Source organism: Corvus hawaiiensis, chromosome 12 (genome assembly GCF_020740725.1).
Source record: "Corvus hawaiiensis isolate bCorHaw1 chromosome 12, bCorHaw1.pri.cur, whole genome shotgun sequence".
NCBI lineage: Eukaryota > Metazoa > Chordata > Aves > Passeriformes > Corvidae > Corvus > Corvus hawaiiensis.
In genome coordinates, this window is record NC_063224.1 from 6,869,675 (window position 1) to 6,884,768 (window position 15,094).

General features: G+C 50.5%; 1 protein-coding gene across 3 annotated transcripts in view; it reads left to right on the top strand.

Annotated features, from left to right (window-relative positions):
- CPNE2 (copine 2) overlaps positions 1-12,416 on the top strand; it is a 44,849-nt gene extending 32,433 nt beyond the window's left edge. For all 3 annotated transcript variants that reach the window (XM_048316808.1, XM_048316810.1, XM_048316809.1), the window contains exons 11-16: positions 1,677-1,810; positions 2,467-2,521; positions 6,537-6,588; positions 7,496-7,629; positions 10,697-10,933; positions 11,828-12,416. In XM_048316808.1, coding sequence (XP_048172765.1) covers positions 1,677-1,810; positions 2,467-2,521; positions 6,537-6,588; positions 7,496-7,629; positions 10,697-10,933; positions 11,828-11,935 — 720 coding nt within the window. In that variant the 3' untranslated portion in view covers positions 11,936-12,416. The remainder of the gene's footprint in view (positions 1-1,676; positions 1,811-2,466; positions 2,522-6,536; positions 6,589-7,495; positions 7,630-10,696; positions 10,934-11,827) is intronic.
- Positions 12,417-15,094: the final 2,678 nt, after the last annotated feature.

Here is a 15,094-nt window from a genome sequence, read left to right on the forward strand (position 1 = left end):
TGACATTGCTTGCATGAGCAGGGCCCCTGCGTGGCTGACTCCACTGAGCCCCCACCCTGTGTCTCAGTTTCCCTCTTGCTCTCTGGCCATGGTGGCTTGGCCAGAGCTGGGTGCAGGGGCATTACAGAAGTGAACCACAGGTTTGGTGAGGCCGTATAGTTGTTTGATGAAGAAGTTGGGTCTTCGTGGAACCATAGGGTGGTTTGGGTTGGAAGGGACCTTCAAAGATTATCTCGTTCCACCCCCCTGCCATGGGCAGGGACAACTTCCATTAGACCAGGTTGCCCAGAGCTTCATCCAACCTGCTCTTGGACACTTCCAGGGATGGGGCAGCCACAGCTTCTCTGGGCAACTTGTGCCTCACCACCCTCATCGTGCAACATTTCTCCCTTACCTCCAATCCAAACCCAGCCTCTTCCAGTTTAAAAACGTGTTCCCTTGTCCTGCCATGTGGCGGCCAATTGACCTGTGGTACAAGAGACAGAGAGAGCTCTTGGTAAGACAGCCTCTGGTGCCAAAGACTTAGTGGTTATGGTGAGGGAAAGGAGCCTCTCCCAGGATGCCGTGTTTGGTTATGGTAATGCACCCCAGTTTGATTGCCCGGTTGGCTCCTGGTGTTAGCCACACCCCTGTACTTGAGCTCGAGCTGTGACATGCTCGGGGTCATTTGCCTCTAGAACCTTTCACAGGTTGTAGCAATAAACTGCTTTCTGTGGAACTCTACGCAAGGACCCTTCTCAACTCCGTGCCATCAGCTTAATGTTACTGGAGCCATCCCTGTGTCTGTGTGCTCGTGCCTGTGAGCCACAGAGCCCGCAGGGAGCTCAGTAATCCTGACATGCCTGTTTTACCAGCCAGCCTGCTACAAGGTGGTGGCACGTCCTGGGCTGTGATGTCTTCTTATCCCAGCCAGGCCAAGGTCCCTTCTCAGGCAAACTGCCATTTGCCCTCTCCCATGATGGATATGGAGCAAAATCTCCCTCAGAATCCCTGAGCTCAATTTAGCCAGTGGAGTTATTTTGGGTTTGCCTCTTCCCAACTCTTCCTTCCCAGTCATATCAAATTGGGTGGCTCAGCATCTCGCCTCTTCTGACCAGATTTATCTGGGTCTGAGGCATTTCTACAAATGCCTTTAAATAGAAAGCCTCATTGAGGAGGGAGGAAAAGGAGTGCCTTTCTGACAGAGTCCCTTGAGAGCTCAGCATATATTGGTCTCTGGGGAAGCCTGGTGAAGAGCAGATGTTCCTGCCTACAGGGAAAGATCTGCTCAGGGTTGTTATTCTTTGGTCAAAGACCTTGAGATCCAAATACCCAGATGGCCCTGGCTGCCTTGGTGCCATGGGGCTGCTCAGTTCCTGGGAGATGGGCAGCGAGAGTCCTGAGCTGGAGGTGGTGATGGCTTGCTCCAGGAGTAGGGGCTGCCTGGGGACACCTTATGTGATGCTCATTGATGAAAAGTGGAGCTGTAAGAGTGAATGACTTTGCCTAAGGTAGTATTTAATCAGCTTTTTGCAGGGAAGGTGCAGAAATGGATTTTGTTAAACTTTTTCAAAAACTTGAGGTTTGGGGTTTGAGGGAACTGTGTGTGGGCCTCACAGCAGTGAAGGCTTGGTGGCCAGGTCTCTGGTGGCATTTGCTGACAGAGGATGGGTTTATGCATCTCTCTTGTCCTCCAGGTTGGGATTGACTTCACAGCTTCCAACGGGAACCCCCAAGAACCCTCCTCTTTGCACTACATCAACCCCTTGGGGACAAACGAGTACTTGTCGGCCATCTGGGCTGTCGGCCAGATCATCCAGGACTATGACTCGTAAGCACCGTGCCCTTCTGCCACCACCCCTGTTTTACAGATGTTTCCCTGGCTTGCCAAGAGGCTTCTGGGATGCATCTGCCTTGATGCAGGGCTAAGTAATACCTTAAGGATGTTATTTACCATAAACATTGGGGTGCAGGAGGAGAGGGTTGAGACAGGCTTTCTCCTCTCCCCCCATTGCTGCTGTGGATTTTTAGCAGAGGTGGAACATCATCTTCTGGGGGCAGGTGCCCTCAGCTTGCTGTTGTTTACTGTTTACTGTGACCCCAGATTGCCTCATTCTTCAGGCATCCTGTGGAGTGGAGAGAAGATCAGAAAAACATCATCTCAGACACTGATAGAGAAAACAAAACAGACGTATTTTGCTCTCACTGTGATGGCTTTTGTGACCAAAATGGATTGTTTATTTTTTAAAATCTCCAGGGTTACATGCCTGCAAGGGACGCCTGTGTTTGGGCAAGAGGATGCTCCTGGTCTCTAAGGGAAACAGAGCAAAGCTGGACTCTTTTTTTCTCTAAAGATCAAATTCAGGGGGGGAATATCTATTCTCTCTGTTCAGCTCCTATTTAAAAGCACTGTATGTTTTGGGAGAAGCTGTGCAAGCCTGCCTTGTGTGTGTCAGTACACCCATATGTTTTCCTCCTTCTCTTTAGAGACAAGATGTTTCCTGCTCTGGGATTCGGTGCCCAGCTCCCGCCAGACTGGAAGGTGAAGTGCTGAGTGTTTGAGATGGGTTTGTCCTGATATTGCCTGGGCAGGAGCAGAACTGCCAGGGCTTGGTCAGGGAAAAGCTGCTGGTGAGAGGGGGAATAGGCAGATGTGGAGCCTCAGCCGGTGAGATGTGTCAGTGTGGGTGGGCAGCAAGGCAAGGATGGGGCATAAGCAGCCCATTCCTTCATTCTGCACTGGCATGAAAGCAGCAGCTCCCTGGCATTAATGGGCAGAGCCAGGCATTGATTCATTTTCCTGGCAGAAGGCAAGAACAATTCTGGGGAAGGGAAAAGGCCTCTGGATGAATGTGTCAGACGGCAGCTAAGTCTGGAAGGGGGCTGGGAGCAGGGGAGCCTTGATGTGATGTTGCACAGGCAGAGCCTGCAAGGACTGAAGCAGAGGAGCTTTCCCAAAAACCCACCTTGATCTTTGGTTAGGATTAGACACTGGTCCTGCAAGGGCTGAGCTGTGCATCCTGCTCATCTGGAGGGCGGGCAATGGGGCTGTTCCTGCAGCCTGGCTGGCAGATGGGGAGCATCTTCTCATGGCTGAGACAATGTGCTGGGACACCACCATCATTAATTACTGGCTGGGTCTTTTGGCCGCTCTTTGCTCACGCCCTTCATGTGCATTTTCTTTCTGCTCACTGGTTTTGAGGCGTTCCCAGCTTCAGGCTGGGGTTGAATCTCAGCGAGCCCTTTGTGTTCTGTGGGAGGGGAGCTGTGCTCTAGGCTGAGCACAGCGGGGCACATAAGTCATGAGCAGCTGGGAACTGGGCTGGGAAGCTCATCACTGCCAGCCCTCGTGGCTGGGGATGTCCTGCCCGCTCCGGCTTTGTGCTTTTCTCTGCTCTCCCAGCAGCCAGAATTCATATGACTCAAGTGGGAGCTCTTGCTGTTTGCCAGCCACAGAAGGAGATCCCTCCATGTGCAGTTTGGGGCTGATTCATCCTCCTTGGCCTGCAAATGTCTCTGGTCTGTCACTTTATCCCTTTTGTTGGGAAAATCTAGGTAGGCAGCTTCCAAGGTCTAAGAGCCAGCTGCTGCCAGGGATTTATTACTTGGGGAGAAGAATGGGAATGGCAAATGCAGTAGGGATGGAAAGAGCACAGCAGCTCGGGATCATCATGGTGAGCATCCGGTTCTGCTGCCCATGTGTGTGAGTCAGTGCCCACAGGAAAGGCATTGCTGGGTTGGAAACAGCCCTTCTGACAAGACTGGAGGTGGATACTGGGTTGAGGATGCTGGCTGAGGGCTCTGCACATGCCTCCTGCAGCCTCCTGTGGGCCTGGAGATGCTCTGTAAAAGCTACCAGAAAAAAACTCCTTGTTTTTGCCCAGAATGATTTCTAAGCCTAAGTAAACCCCAGTGGGGAGCAGCTTCTCCCTCCCCAGGTGCTTGGCCCATGCCTGCAGGTCGCCCATGACTCATCAGTTGTCTTGTGTTTTCAGTGGGGCCATCCCTGGTGCATCTCCCTGCACCACTCCAGCCTGGGGCTTCATCTCACCCCAGCTCTCTCTGAGCATCACTGGCTCCACTCACTCATTAAAAGATTTTTTGGCTATCAAGGCTTGTTGGGTAATTTCAAAGCCAAAGCAGCAGCTCTTTGTGAAAACCTGTGACAGTGGACAGAGAGCAGGGACCCACAGACCCAAGTAAAGATTGCCAAGAGATACAGAGGTATAAATGGTGCTTTGTGCTCCCGTTGCCATGGCTCCCCCAACGCTTCTCAGGCGCCCATCGGAGCAAGATGTTTTGCACACAAAAGTCGCGTTGGAAATGTCAAAGAACATCTTGCCGTGTAACAGCTCTGTAGAGAGCCTCGAGTGGTTTCCTAGCAGGGAACAGGAGAGGGGAGCAGATGGGTTGTGGTTTCTGGGGGCTGAGCAAAGGCAAGGCAGCAGCAGAGAGGAGGATTCTTTATGTCGGAGCCACACCGGTCACCTGGATTTGGGAGATGGGATCAGCCAAAGGAAGCTGGTGGCTTCACCGATGTGCAACCCCCATCCTTTTGCCTTTTATATATAGGGAAACTGAGTCATGGCAGGGGTGGGATTCCTTGGGGGGATGCCAGAGAACCCTCTGTGAGGTTGGTCGTACCCTTTGGGGTGGTTCAAAAGTTTCTCCCTCTGAGTTTCTGGGGAATGGGATACCTGTAGGTGCTCCATGTACATTTAACTGGACTCCACAGAAACTGTTTTCAAAGTACAAGCTGAATAGAGAATGACATCCTTTCTTTTAAATTTTTTGTTATTTTGAAGCCCTCCTGTTGATTTTTTTAGCAGATACATATATAGAGAAAGCGAGATAGATATATATTTATATATATATGTAAAATTCATAAACTCCAGAGGAGGTTTTGCAACATTTCTGCCACGTAGGGGTTCTGCTCTGTAGACAGTGAGGAACGCAGCTTCAAACCATTTCATTGCTTCTTAAAAGAAAGATAAACCCCTCTTTTGCAGTGCAAAACATGGAAATATTTTTGCCTGCCTTGTCTATAAATACTTGTGGCAGAATTTTGAATATCTTCTTAAAAAAAAAGGAAGCAAGCCCATTACAACCACAAATCAGCTGAATTTGGGTATATTGCCCAAAATCAAGGCTTCTGTGAGAAGGGGTGTTCGCAAAACACAGTTGTGCATTCAGCTTGTCTCTAACCTGGTGGCTGTGAGTGTTCCTGGTTGTGCTCTGCAGGCCCGGAGAGACCTGAGCAGGCTGTGGCCAGTCAGGCAGCCCATCAGCTTTGCAGCACAGGGAAGACTTTTGGTTGACTTTACTTCTGTTTGGTTGCTATTTCCCACCCTACAGCCTCTTGTAAAAACAGTTTCTGCTGCTTCTGACACAATGCCCAGCATAATTGGAAGGTCTGAATCAGACACGTGGTGCATTTGCAGCCTTGGGAGGACTCCGGCGTCAGACGGCGCTTTGGAGGACACTCGTTTTGCCAGCATTGGGAATATGCGTGTCCCCAAGCAATTCCCTTGCTGAAAAGCTCAGCAAACCTCCACCCTTCTGAGAGAGAGACAATATTCTTGTTTTGTAATGCTGGCATGAAGAGGGTGGGACCTTTTTGTTTCAGAGTCCTTGAGCTGGTGGCCTGAAAGCCCAAATCACCCCTTCAACTTTCAGAGGTGCTGGAAGAGGCAGTTGCACATCCTTGATGCTCCTGAGAATTTGTTTGCTTCTTAGAGTGCCTAAATTGCTGGGAGCAGAGTGAGGAATGCCTAACCCCACACATGTGGTGGCTGTTCCACAAGCAGGCTCTTGACCCACACCAGCACTGGAAAGGTTCATACTGGCAGCCAGGAGCCCTTTCTTGCAGCTGGGCTGCTGCGCTGCCTTTGCTGGCAGAGACAGGTTCAAAGCAACTGCTGTCCAGTGCATCAGGCCAGGGATCAAGGTGTGAGGGTTGTCTGCTCTTGCCAGTGTCCCACAAGACCCTCTCCCTCAGCTTGAAAGGAGGTGGTGGAAAAGCTAAAGGATCTTGGATGTGCTGTGGCATCATCCTCCTGCAGAGAGATGGGGAATGGAGATGCTGCCAGGAGTGGACTCCCTGTGATGAGTTTGGGTTTTCTCTCTTTATAACCTGTAATAGGATGAAGTCATTTCTCCTAGTGACTGGTGAGATGGCACAACTGGCTGAGAGCCTCCCTTCTGCCTGCTTCCCCTCTGGGCTGCCAGTGGGAAGCCACGGAGACAAACCTGCTTTGGTAACTGTAGAAGAATGTATGGTGTGATAATTTCAGGAGACTCCATGATGGGGGCGCTGGGGAACTGGTTCATCCTCAAGTGCTGCTCAGCCCTGACCATGTTTGTGTTTGCTGTTTGGGTAGCAGAGGGCTGGGAGGTGTCACTGATCCAGCAGGATGGACCATAACTCTGTGACTACCTGTTTCTGCTCTAGGGAAGCATCACACCTAAACCTGCCCTGCAGCATCAGCTAAACTCTTAGTGAGCTGCCTGCCCTGCACTGGCCCTGCAAGTTAATTTGGGTCTTTTCTTCTCCACAGGTATCCCATGAGTTTGCCATTAACTTCAATCCCAGGAATCCATTCTGTTCAGGTAAGCATCTACCAGGCCTTTAGGACTCCTTAGGTGCCTTCAGTGCTTTCTGTCCTTCCTCTGCATTTCTTCAATGACATCTTCATCCATGGTGGTGTTCAAGGCCAGGTTGGATGGGGCCCTGAGCAACCTGATCTAGTGGGTGGCATCCCCACCCATGTCAGCATGGTTGGCACTAGATGATCTCAAAGGTCCCTTCCAACATGAACCATTCTATGATCATGGGGGTCTTTCAAGGCATGTTCAGAGACAAGCATGAGCGGTGAAGCAGAGCACATGCTAAAGGCACACTCAGAGGAAAGCAGAGAAAATTTGGGGGTGTGTAGGAAGGCCCAGGGTAAAATGCAACTGGATTCAGACTGTGTAAAATCCGCCTTCGCTCTGCTGTCTGGTGTGTCCTACCAGCCGTCTGCTCCCCCAGCAAGGCTGAAAGAAACACAGGGCCTGTTTAGCAGATGGGGAATTCAGACTTAATGCTCCATTTGGCAGCTGAGAGCTGCTCACAGTGATGGCTGAAGGACTGCTCAGATCCGAAGTGGTAAGGGCTACTGTGGACCCTCTCTATCTGTTTTTTGGTTATGTTCAGAGACCAGGAGTTGCTTTTCTTTTTGCTCCTCCTCCTTGGCTGATTCTGAGATTTTTTCACAGTCCCAAAGGATGCCTTCATTGACTGTGGGCACTACAAAGGCTTCCCTACCACAGAAGGTCTGAGGACCCACTGCAGAGTGACCAAAGAGCAAAGCTTGAATATTCAGAAATTTGGGGTGGAAGAAACTCGTGGATCTGGATGAGTCAGGCAGGAAGAGGGGGGAATAGATCTGACTTCAGCTCCATGACAGCATGAGCTAATGATTCCTAACTGGGTTGTGACACTCTGTAATGCCTGGTTTCTCTGCTTTCCCTGAAGGTGTGGAGGGCATTGTCCAAGCATACTCTGCCTGCCTGCCCCACATCCGCTTCTACGGACCCACCAACTTCTCCCCCATCATCAACCACGTGGCTCGTTTTGCAGCTCAAGCCACCCAACAGGAAACTGCATCAGTAAGTCTGTAAGATTCTGTAACGTGATGGCAGTCCTGATGGCTTTGGGCAGGGGAACACAAAGCCTGAGCTGGGTTTTGTGTCTTTCCCTTCTCTGTGGGTCCAGTCTTGTCAGTGGTGACCAAGGTGTCCTCTTAGGGGTGTGAAGAGCATGAGAAGTCTGCAAGATAGAGCTCCCTTGGGTCCATGTGACAGCAGGCTGCCCATGGAGGATGGTAGATCTGGCCCCTGGGTTTTGCTGGCCAAAACAGCTCAGCTTGGGCATCATCAGTTAGTTGCATGGCAGGAGATGTTGGGGTAAAAGCTTCCCTGATTCCTGCCTGGAACAAAGTGGGATCACACCTGAAACCTCTTCCCCACGAGGACCTTTTCCAGCCTTGCTGTGAGTGCTGTTGCTCTTCCCAGCTCCAGGCATAAGGAAATACGGAATTTGGTTTAATTCAGCACAGATCCAGGTTGCTCCTCATTTTTTCATTTTCTCTGTCACTGTCAGTGGGGGAGGGAGAGCCCACGGGCTCAGCACTGAGCAGAGGCGCTAATCGTATGCAAATTGCACCCCTCTGCTGGCACTAATAGTTTAATCAAGGGAGATTTTAAATAATGGGCACTAATAGTGCCGTCAGAGGCAAGCCTGGCTTGGCTCGGGCATTTTTTTGGCAGCACAAAGCGTTATTGATGAGGGATCTCACTCCCCCGGGGTCTTCTCCTCTTCCATCTCATCTTCAGCTCGTGCATCAAAGCCACCCCTGGTGCTGACAGCTTCAGTGGCTGCCTGGACCTGCCCTCCTCTTCCTCCCGCTCTCGCTTGCTCCCAGCATTTCAAATAAAACCAAAAAAACCTTGTAGTTTTTCCATAGCAACATAGATCACAAACAGAGCCCTCAGCTCTTAAGGGATGGGAGACTAAAACATCCTGGGGCTGGGGGAGGGACAGAGGGATATTACACCATTTGTCTCTTGGGGAAGGATTAATAAGCTTTGGGGAATTAAAACTCACCTTTCCAGCAGGGTCCCTGCATCCAAACTGCCCCTTTTCTTACCTCATGCTGTTTAATGCTGCCAATCCCTTCAAGTCCCGCTCACCCTCCTGAACCTAATTGCTGATATCATTAACAAATGGATCAGGAATCATCCCAGGAGCCCACGTGGATGCAGAGGTCGGCCATTTTAACAACAAAAGGATGAGAAAGGAGGCAGGTGCTGCTGGATTGGTGTGCCATGGACCCCCCAGCCTGGTCCCTGTGCACCAGCAGCTCTGATTGCGGCTTGGCGTAGGTTCCACCCTGACTGGGTGCTGCAGCTGGAGCCCAGAGGTGCCACCAGCACCCCTTTCCTGCTGTCATTTACTGACACTGCCAAAACTGTCGCTGCTCCTTGGGGAGTCTCCCACTGATGCTTTCCGGCAGTGCCCGCTGCTCCCTTGCTAATAGTGATGCTCATCGCCCCTACACAGCCCCTGGGCTTTGAAGCTGATCCCCAGCATCAGCTCTTCCTCCTTTTGACCTCTGAAATATGTTGTGATAAACATTTGACAAGCTCTGCCTCCCCACCCCTTTTCCTGCATACTTGCCAGCATTTTTCTCTGATCATGTTACGGATTTCACAGAAAAAAGGGAACAAAGGGAAATAGCCCTTTCCATGTTTCCAGTAGAGAGGCCAGGCAGGGAAGGGGAGAATCAGCTTAAAGTCATTCTCAGCTGCTCCCTGCAAGGTTTTATACTCTTCCTCCCTATACTGGTTCTCATACAGGGTGAGGGCTGAGTCCTGCTTCCAGTTACGACCAGTGCAGGTCCTCTCCTGAAGTTTAGTCTTGTCCTCTAGACTCACATGTTGCAGATCTGCTCTGCAGACTTATGTTTCACCATGATTTGCTCTCAAAAGTTCATATTTAGATAAAAACTAAACCCTGGGCAGTGCTGTGTAGGCAGGGTTAATGCGTCAAAAGGGGCTGGAGGGGGGAAGGGTCTGGCTTGGGAAAACCTCCTCACCTCTGTCCTCAGGTTGTGTTTAAGCTCTGCGCAGCCTTGGAGTTTAGCACTGGAGACCATCAAGAAAAGATGAAGCTTAGGGAAGGTTTCAGGAGATGTGGGCTGGAGGAAGACCAGAAAAACAGGCTTGGGGCAGCACTCCCTCCTTTGCTTTTCCAGGACGCTGCACTAGCGGTTTTCAGAGGAAATGGAAAGAATGAGGAGCGGAACAAAAGGCTTTAATGCTCTTAAGTGCTTGTTTTCGTCATTTCTCCAGCACACACAAGCTCTGTAATGTGCCAAAATTGAGCCATTACCTTCCCTGGAGATGGAGGAGATGGGATTTTGGGGGGTCCACATCCTTCAGATGTGCTGAGCTGAGTCCAGCAGGACCATCTGTCCATCTGTTTGTTTGTTCATCCTTCCACAGCTCTGCAGGACTGCTCCTGGTGCCCTCCTTTTCCCAAGGGAAGGAGAGCAGCCTCTGATGCTGCTGCTCTGTCATCCCCCAGCTTGCTGGTACCCTCTGCATCCCTTCTCAGTGCCTCTCATACCCATGGCTTTTTACAGGAGATGGACAAGCCCTGAGCATGGGATGGCCCCACAGCCTGGTAGTGCAATAGGGGAGATGCTTCCCATCAATGCAGGGAGATGTTGATGGGGAGCACCCCAAAACACACCCCACTGTGTGCAGGCAGGGGGAGATTTAATCTCCCAGCTGGGCTCATGTCCCAGCTCTGAACTCCTCCTGGCCCTGACATAAAAGTCCTGTACAGTTTAGAGGTTGGGTTTTTTGCATCATTAAGTACAATAAATCAGTAATTCAGAAAAATATTTAGGAGTGGGACCTGGTTTGTTATTTCTTCAAGATCTTTCAAAAGCCAAGGGGAATAGGAACCCTGAATTTCTGGGTTCTGCTAAAGGGAGTGATGCCAGCTGTCCTGGGAAATGGTGAACCTCACTCCCAAATCCCCAGGGGACCTGCCATCCCTCGACATGTGAAGCACCCTGTCCACTCACAGCCCTCACTGTGAGCCCTGGCTGCAGTGTGAGGGTGCTGGCATCCCAGTGGGTCTGACCCTGTGCCCTCCCCTCCACAGCAATACTTCATCCTCCTCATCATCACAGACGGGGTGATCAGCGACATGGACGAGACGAGGCACGCCGTGGTGCAGGCGTCCAAGCTGCCCATGTCCATCATCATCGTGGGCGTGGGCAATGCTGACTTTGCTGCCATGGAGTTCCTGGATGGGGACAGTCGGGTGCTGCGCTCCTACACCGGCGAGGAGGCCGTGCGCGACATCGTCCAGTTCGTGCCCTTCCGGAATTTCCGCAACGTGAGTGAGGGCAGCGGGGAGGTGATCACAGGGAGCAATGGGGTGTCAAGCCTGGAAATGACCCTGGAAGCAAACAACCATGGTAGAGGTAGATAGAAGCAAGAGGTACCTGCCTGTCTTACTCTGTCTTACCATCCCTCAGGGATGCTCCAGCATGGATCACATAAATCAGCGCTGCAGGCAGGGACAGAGAGGCTCTGCATCTCTAGTGGGACCTGAGCTCCCCCCTGTTTCTCCATCCCCTGTCATTGTCAGACGGGTGGGAGCAAACACCAGTGACTCAGAGCAGGGTCTGGGTTCCTGCAGCAGGGTGGGGCAGCACCGGGCTCACGTCCCTCGCCACAGTCCTGTGCTGGTTTTGGTGTCTCCCACACAGGTTTCATCCAGCACCCGTGATGTGCCACACACCAAGGGCTTCATGCTTAGTTGTCCTGAGCGTGAGCCCTATGCCCCTGATCCCCTGTAGGAAGGGGCAATGGTGGCACTGGCCCTGCATATCCCCTCTGTGGAATGGTCCATTGCAATCATCCAGGAGACAGCTCTGGGCAGAGGCTGTTGCTGGCACAGGATTGATTGCCAAGGATGCAGCTTGTGCTTATCTTCCCCTTTTTCTGAAACTTACGGGTGTCTTTCTATTTCACCTCCTGGTACTCATACCTGTTTTTTCTGACCTACCCAGCATGTTTTATTCCTCTGTACCAGTGAATTATGTCCTGGAGGGAAGGGTAGTATAGAATATAATAATCCCAGGTGTATAAAATGCTGGCTGTCAGTAGACTCTAGGGGGATTAAATGAAATGCGAAGATCTGGAGTTGGGGATAGCCCAGACATGTTTGCTTGGTTGGTCCCCTGTGGCTGTCCTAACACTGGTGTTGGTTCCCTTTGGCTCACAGGTCCCCAAGGAGACCCTGGCCAAAGCTGTGCTGGCAGAGCTGCCCCAGCAAGTTGTGCAGTACTTCAAGCACCAAAACCTGCCACCCATCAACTCGGAGCCCGCGTAGAGCTGTGCCAGGCTGCACCCTCTGCATGTTGCCGAAGCCTGTTGGTCCTGCCAAAAGCACGTTCCACATGCTTTTAAGAGAAGAATACCCTCCCTGAAACACTTTGTACTTCTTAATTTAATTGCTAAGTTCTTAAGACTCATTCCAGCGAAGGGTCTGGATTAATTTTGTACAGTCTTGGCCCGAGGTAACACTAAGCAGCCAGGCCATGCCTTGGTCCTGCTCTGTTGAGTCACTTTTCAGTATTGAATGTACTTTGTATAATTTCAGTGGTACAGGATATAATTTTTATGATCAAAACTTGCTTTTTCCAAGCAATGAAATGCTTAATATATTATTATCATGCAATGAACTGGTCGTTGTATAGTTCATGTATTTGCGTTGTACCTGTACATGTCAGGTTCCGTGTTCATTTTTATACTGTGTACATGTTATATTTGTTATACTCAGGTTAATAAAGAAACTTGGACATTTAAAACAAGAGTCTCCTAGATGGGAAGGTCTGGGAGCAGCTAACACTGTCAGCAGTGCTGGGTGTTTGGAGTTACCCTGACAGGGCCTGTCCTGGTCCCTCAGATGCTCTGCTGGCTGTGCCCCAGGATCAGCCGCACGCTGTCAACAACAGCATCCCAGAGGCAGACTTAGTGAAGGTGGATATCCTGGGGAAGGCAGCATGCCCTTAATGCCTCCCTGAGCTGGGTCTGTGTGCTTGGGAAAACCCCAGTGACCCCACAACAAACCATCAAAGGGAGTTTCACGGTTCACTGCTGCTTCAACTCTAGAAAATTTTCCAAGTCTGAGTAACAAAAGCTCCCTGCTGCCTGGGAGAAGATGGGCTAGGTAATGAAATCCTGCTCTCTAGCAGCTCCTCGAGCTGCTCATCAGCAATGTGCTAATTGCTGCTTTCTGCTGTTCCTAACTAGATTAAGGTCTTTTGAAGCTGAGGATGCTGATGAATATCCATCAGGGATCACCAGGCCTACTCCAAACTCAAGCAGACTTTACCTCCCTCCTCCCTGTTAGTGGAAGCTTTTGAGATGGGAGGTTGCTGTCCCTATGTAAAGCCTGCAGCCCTTTCTGCACACGCTACTGGTTGTGCTCTCTGCCACCGACCACCCAGCAACCTTGTGGCTGTCACTGCTGTCACGGAGTCACCAGCACACAGATGGCCCTGGGCAGTCCCACAGTGAGCTGGCTCTAAGCACAGTGCTGGGTGAGACCCCATCCCTTGGGGGAGGTGGGACTGCTCCGTGAAACATTTGCCTTGCAAAACCTCCTGGAAGGAAAAATAAACAGCCTTCCAAAGGGAGAAGCAGCCTTTGAAGGGTGGCTTGTTTAAAAATAATGCTGTATCCAGCTCAGCTTCCAGATCGAAGTCTGCGGCTTTGGAAAAATTACTTTTTTTTTTTAATTTCCATAAGAGAACCTCACACGCAGCTGCAGGAGCTTGTAAGCTCTTCTGCTAGTAGAGTATTTGTGGGGGTTTGTGGGGTTTTTTTAACACCTCGCTGAAGCTTTAACAACTAGCACAGACAACAAGCGGTTTATTGAGCTGTCCCTGGGGAGGGGATGAAGCACACACTATGCAGTCATGGTTTTTTCTTAGAAATAACCAAAAAAAAGTATCTAAATCCACCAGTGAATGAGAGTTGCTGGAGCCAGCCAAAGCCAGCTCTTTGTCTCCAGCTTTGGCGGCCCAGGGCAAGGTTACTGCCACAGCTGCCCTTTTCAGATCTGATTTATCCTTCATCCCATGCACTCTTCACTTCCCAGCACATCTCCCAGGGCACTGGAGTATTTTAATGTCAGGTGGCTTCTGCTGTACGAAGGTAAATGGGACCAACGGATGGAGTGAGGAGCTGGGACAGCTCTGCAGTTCGTTTACATGGGCCAGGCCCTGAGAACAGCAGAGCTGACTCAAAGGCATTCCCCAAGTGTCCTACTCCATTCTTTTAGGAATGGGAGAAAGGCAGAGGGCCCTCACATCTGCTTTTCCTGGATTATGTATCCTCCTGGCCTTGCATGGCTCAGTATAAACACCATCTCACCTGCAGCCCACCACCACATCTACCACAACTGGCTGGCAACTCCCACTATAAATTTCTGTCTAAATCAGGTATTTTGATTGCAGCTGTGCAAGATACCACTCAGGATGCTCAGCATGCTCACAGCTGGGCCAGGTTGCTCTGACTCTACAGTCAGGTTATTGATCTAGTTTAATGCCAGGGAAGAACACCAGCAGCTCTTTTTTTTTATTCAAGTTGCCTCTGCAATTTTAATAAAAAAACTTTTTTTTTTTTTTTTGTGCATCACTTCCATTTCACTCCATAGCTCAGTAAGATGAAAGTCACAAAAGCAAAGCATTAGGGAGGCTGCATGAGATCTATTTATTTTCCACCTGAAAGTGCCTTAATTACAGTAGCTAAAGAAGAGGCAGGAGCAAGTCTGGAGTAAACACAGGAGGTGCCAGGCAGCCCAGAACAGGGGAGGAATTACAGTCTGTCTGTAAGGATCTGATTGTAGAACAGGGCTGTGCAAACAGAAAGGGTATTTGGCTAAGGATAGCTTCATTGTGACCACAACTCTCCCCATTTCCTTTGGAAAGTTCAACACTCAAGCTAAGGCATGAATCCACTACAGGCCTTGTTTTCTCTGCTTTTAGCCCAGCTGCTCCCTCACAAGTCCCTCAGTGTTGTGTCCAGGTAACTGCCCATTGGTATGCACTTACCAAGTGCTATCTCACAAGTGTAGCACATGAAGCAGGATTGCACAAAGACACTTCCACCCCTGAGAAGCTGAGCTGAGCTGTTCCAACCCTCTGAACTCCCATTAGCACACTGAGATTGAAAGGCCCTCAGCCCTACCTCTGGAGTTCTCCAGCTTCTGTACAAAGGAGTTTGGCTGAACAGAGGAATTCCACCCACTCTGGATTCATGCCCTTCAGGACACTGCTACTGAAAAGCTGTATAACTTGTCAAGCTCCCATGCTGGAGCAACAGCCTTTGAGAAGAAAAGCCAACTGCAGTTCCTGTGAACCCACTCAGACCAAGTTTTCCATTACCACCTCTGCTTTTGTGGGAAACTGACCTACACCTCTCCTGGGTGGTGGTTTGAGGGAAGGGCTGGTTGGGTAGAGCAGAAATTGATTAATGGAATGAG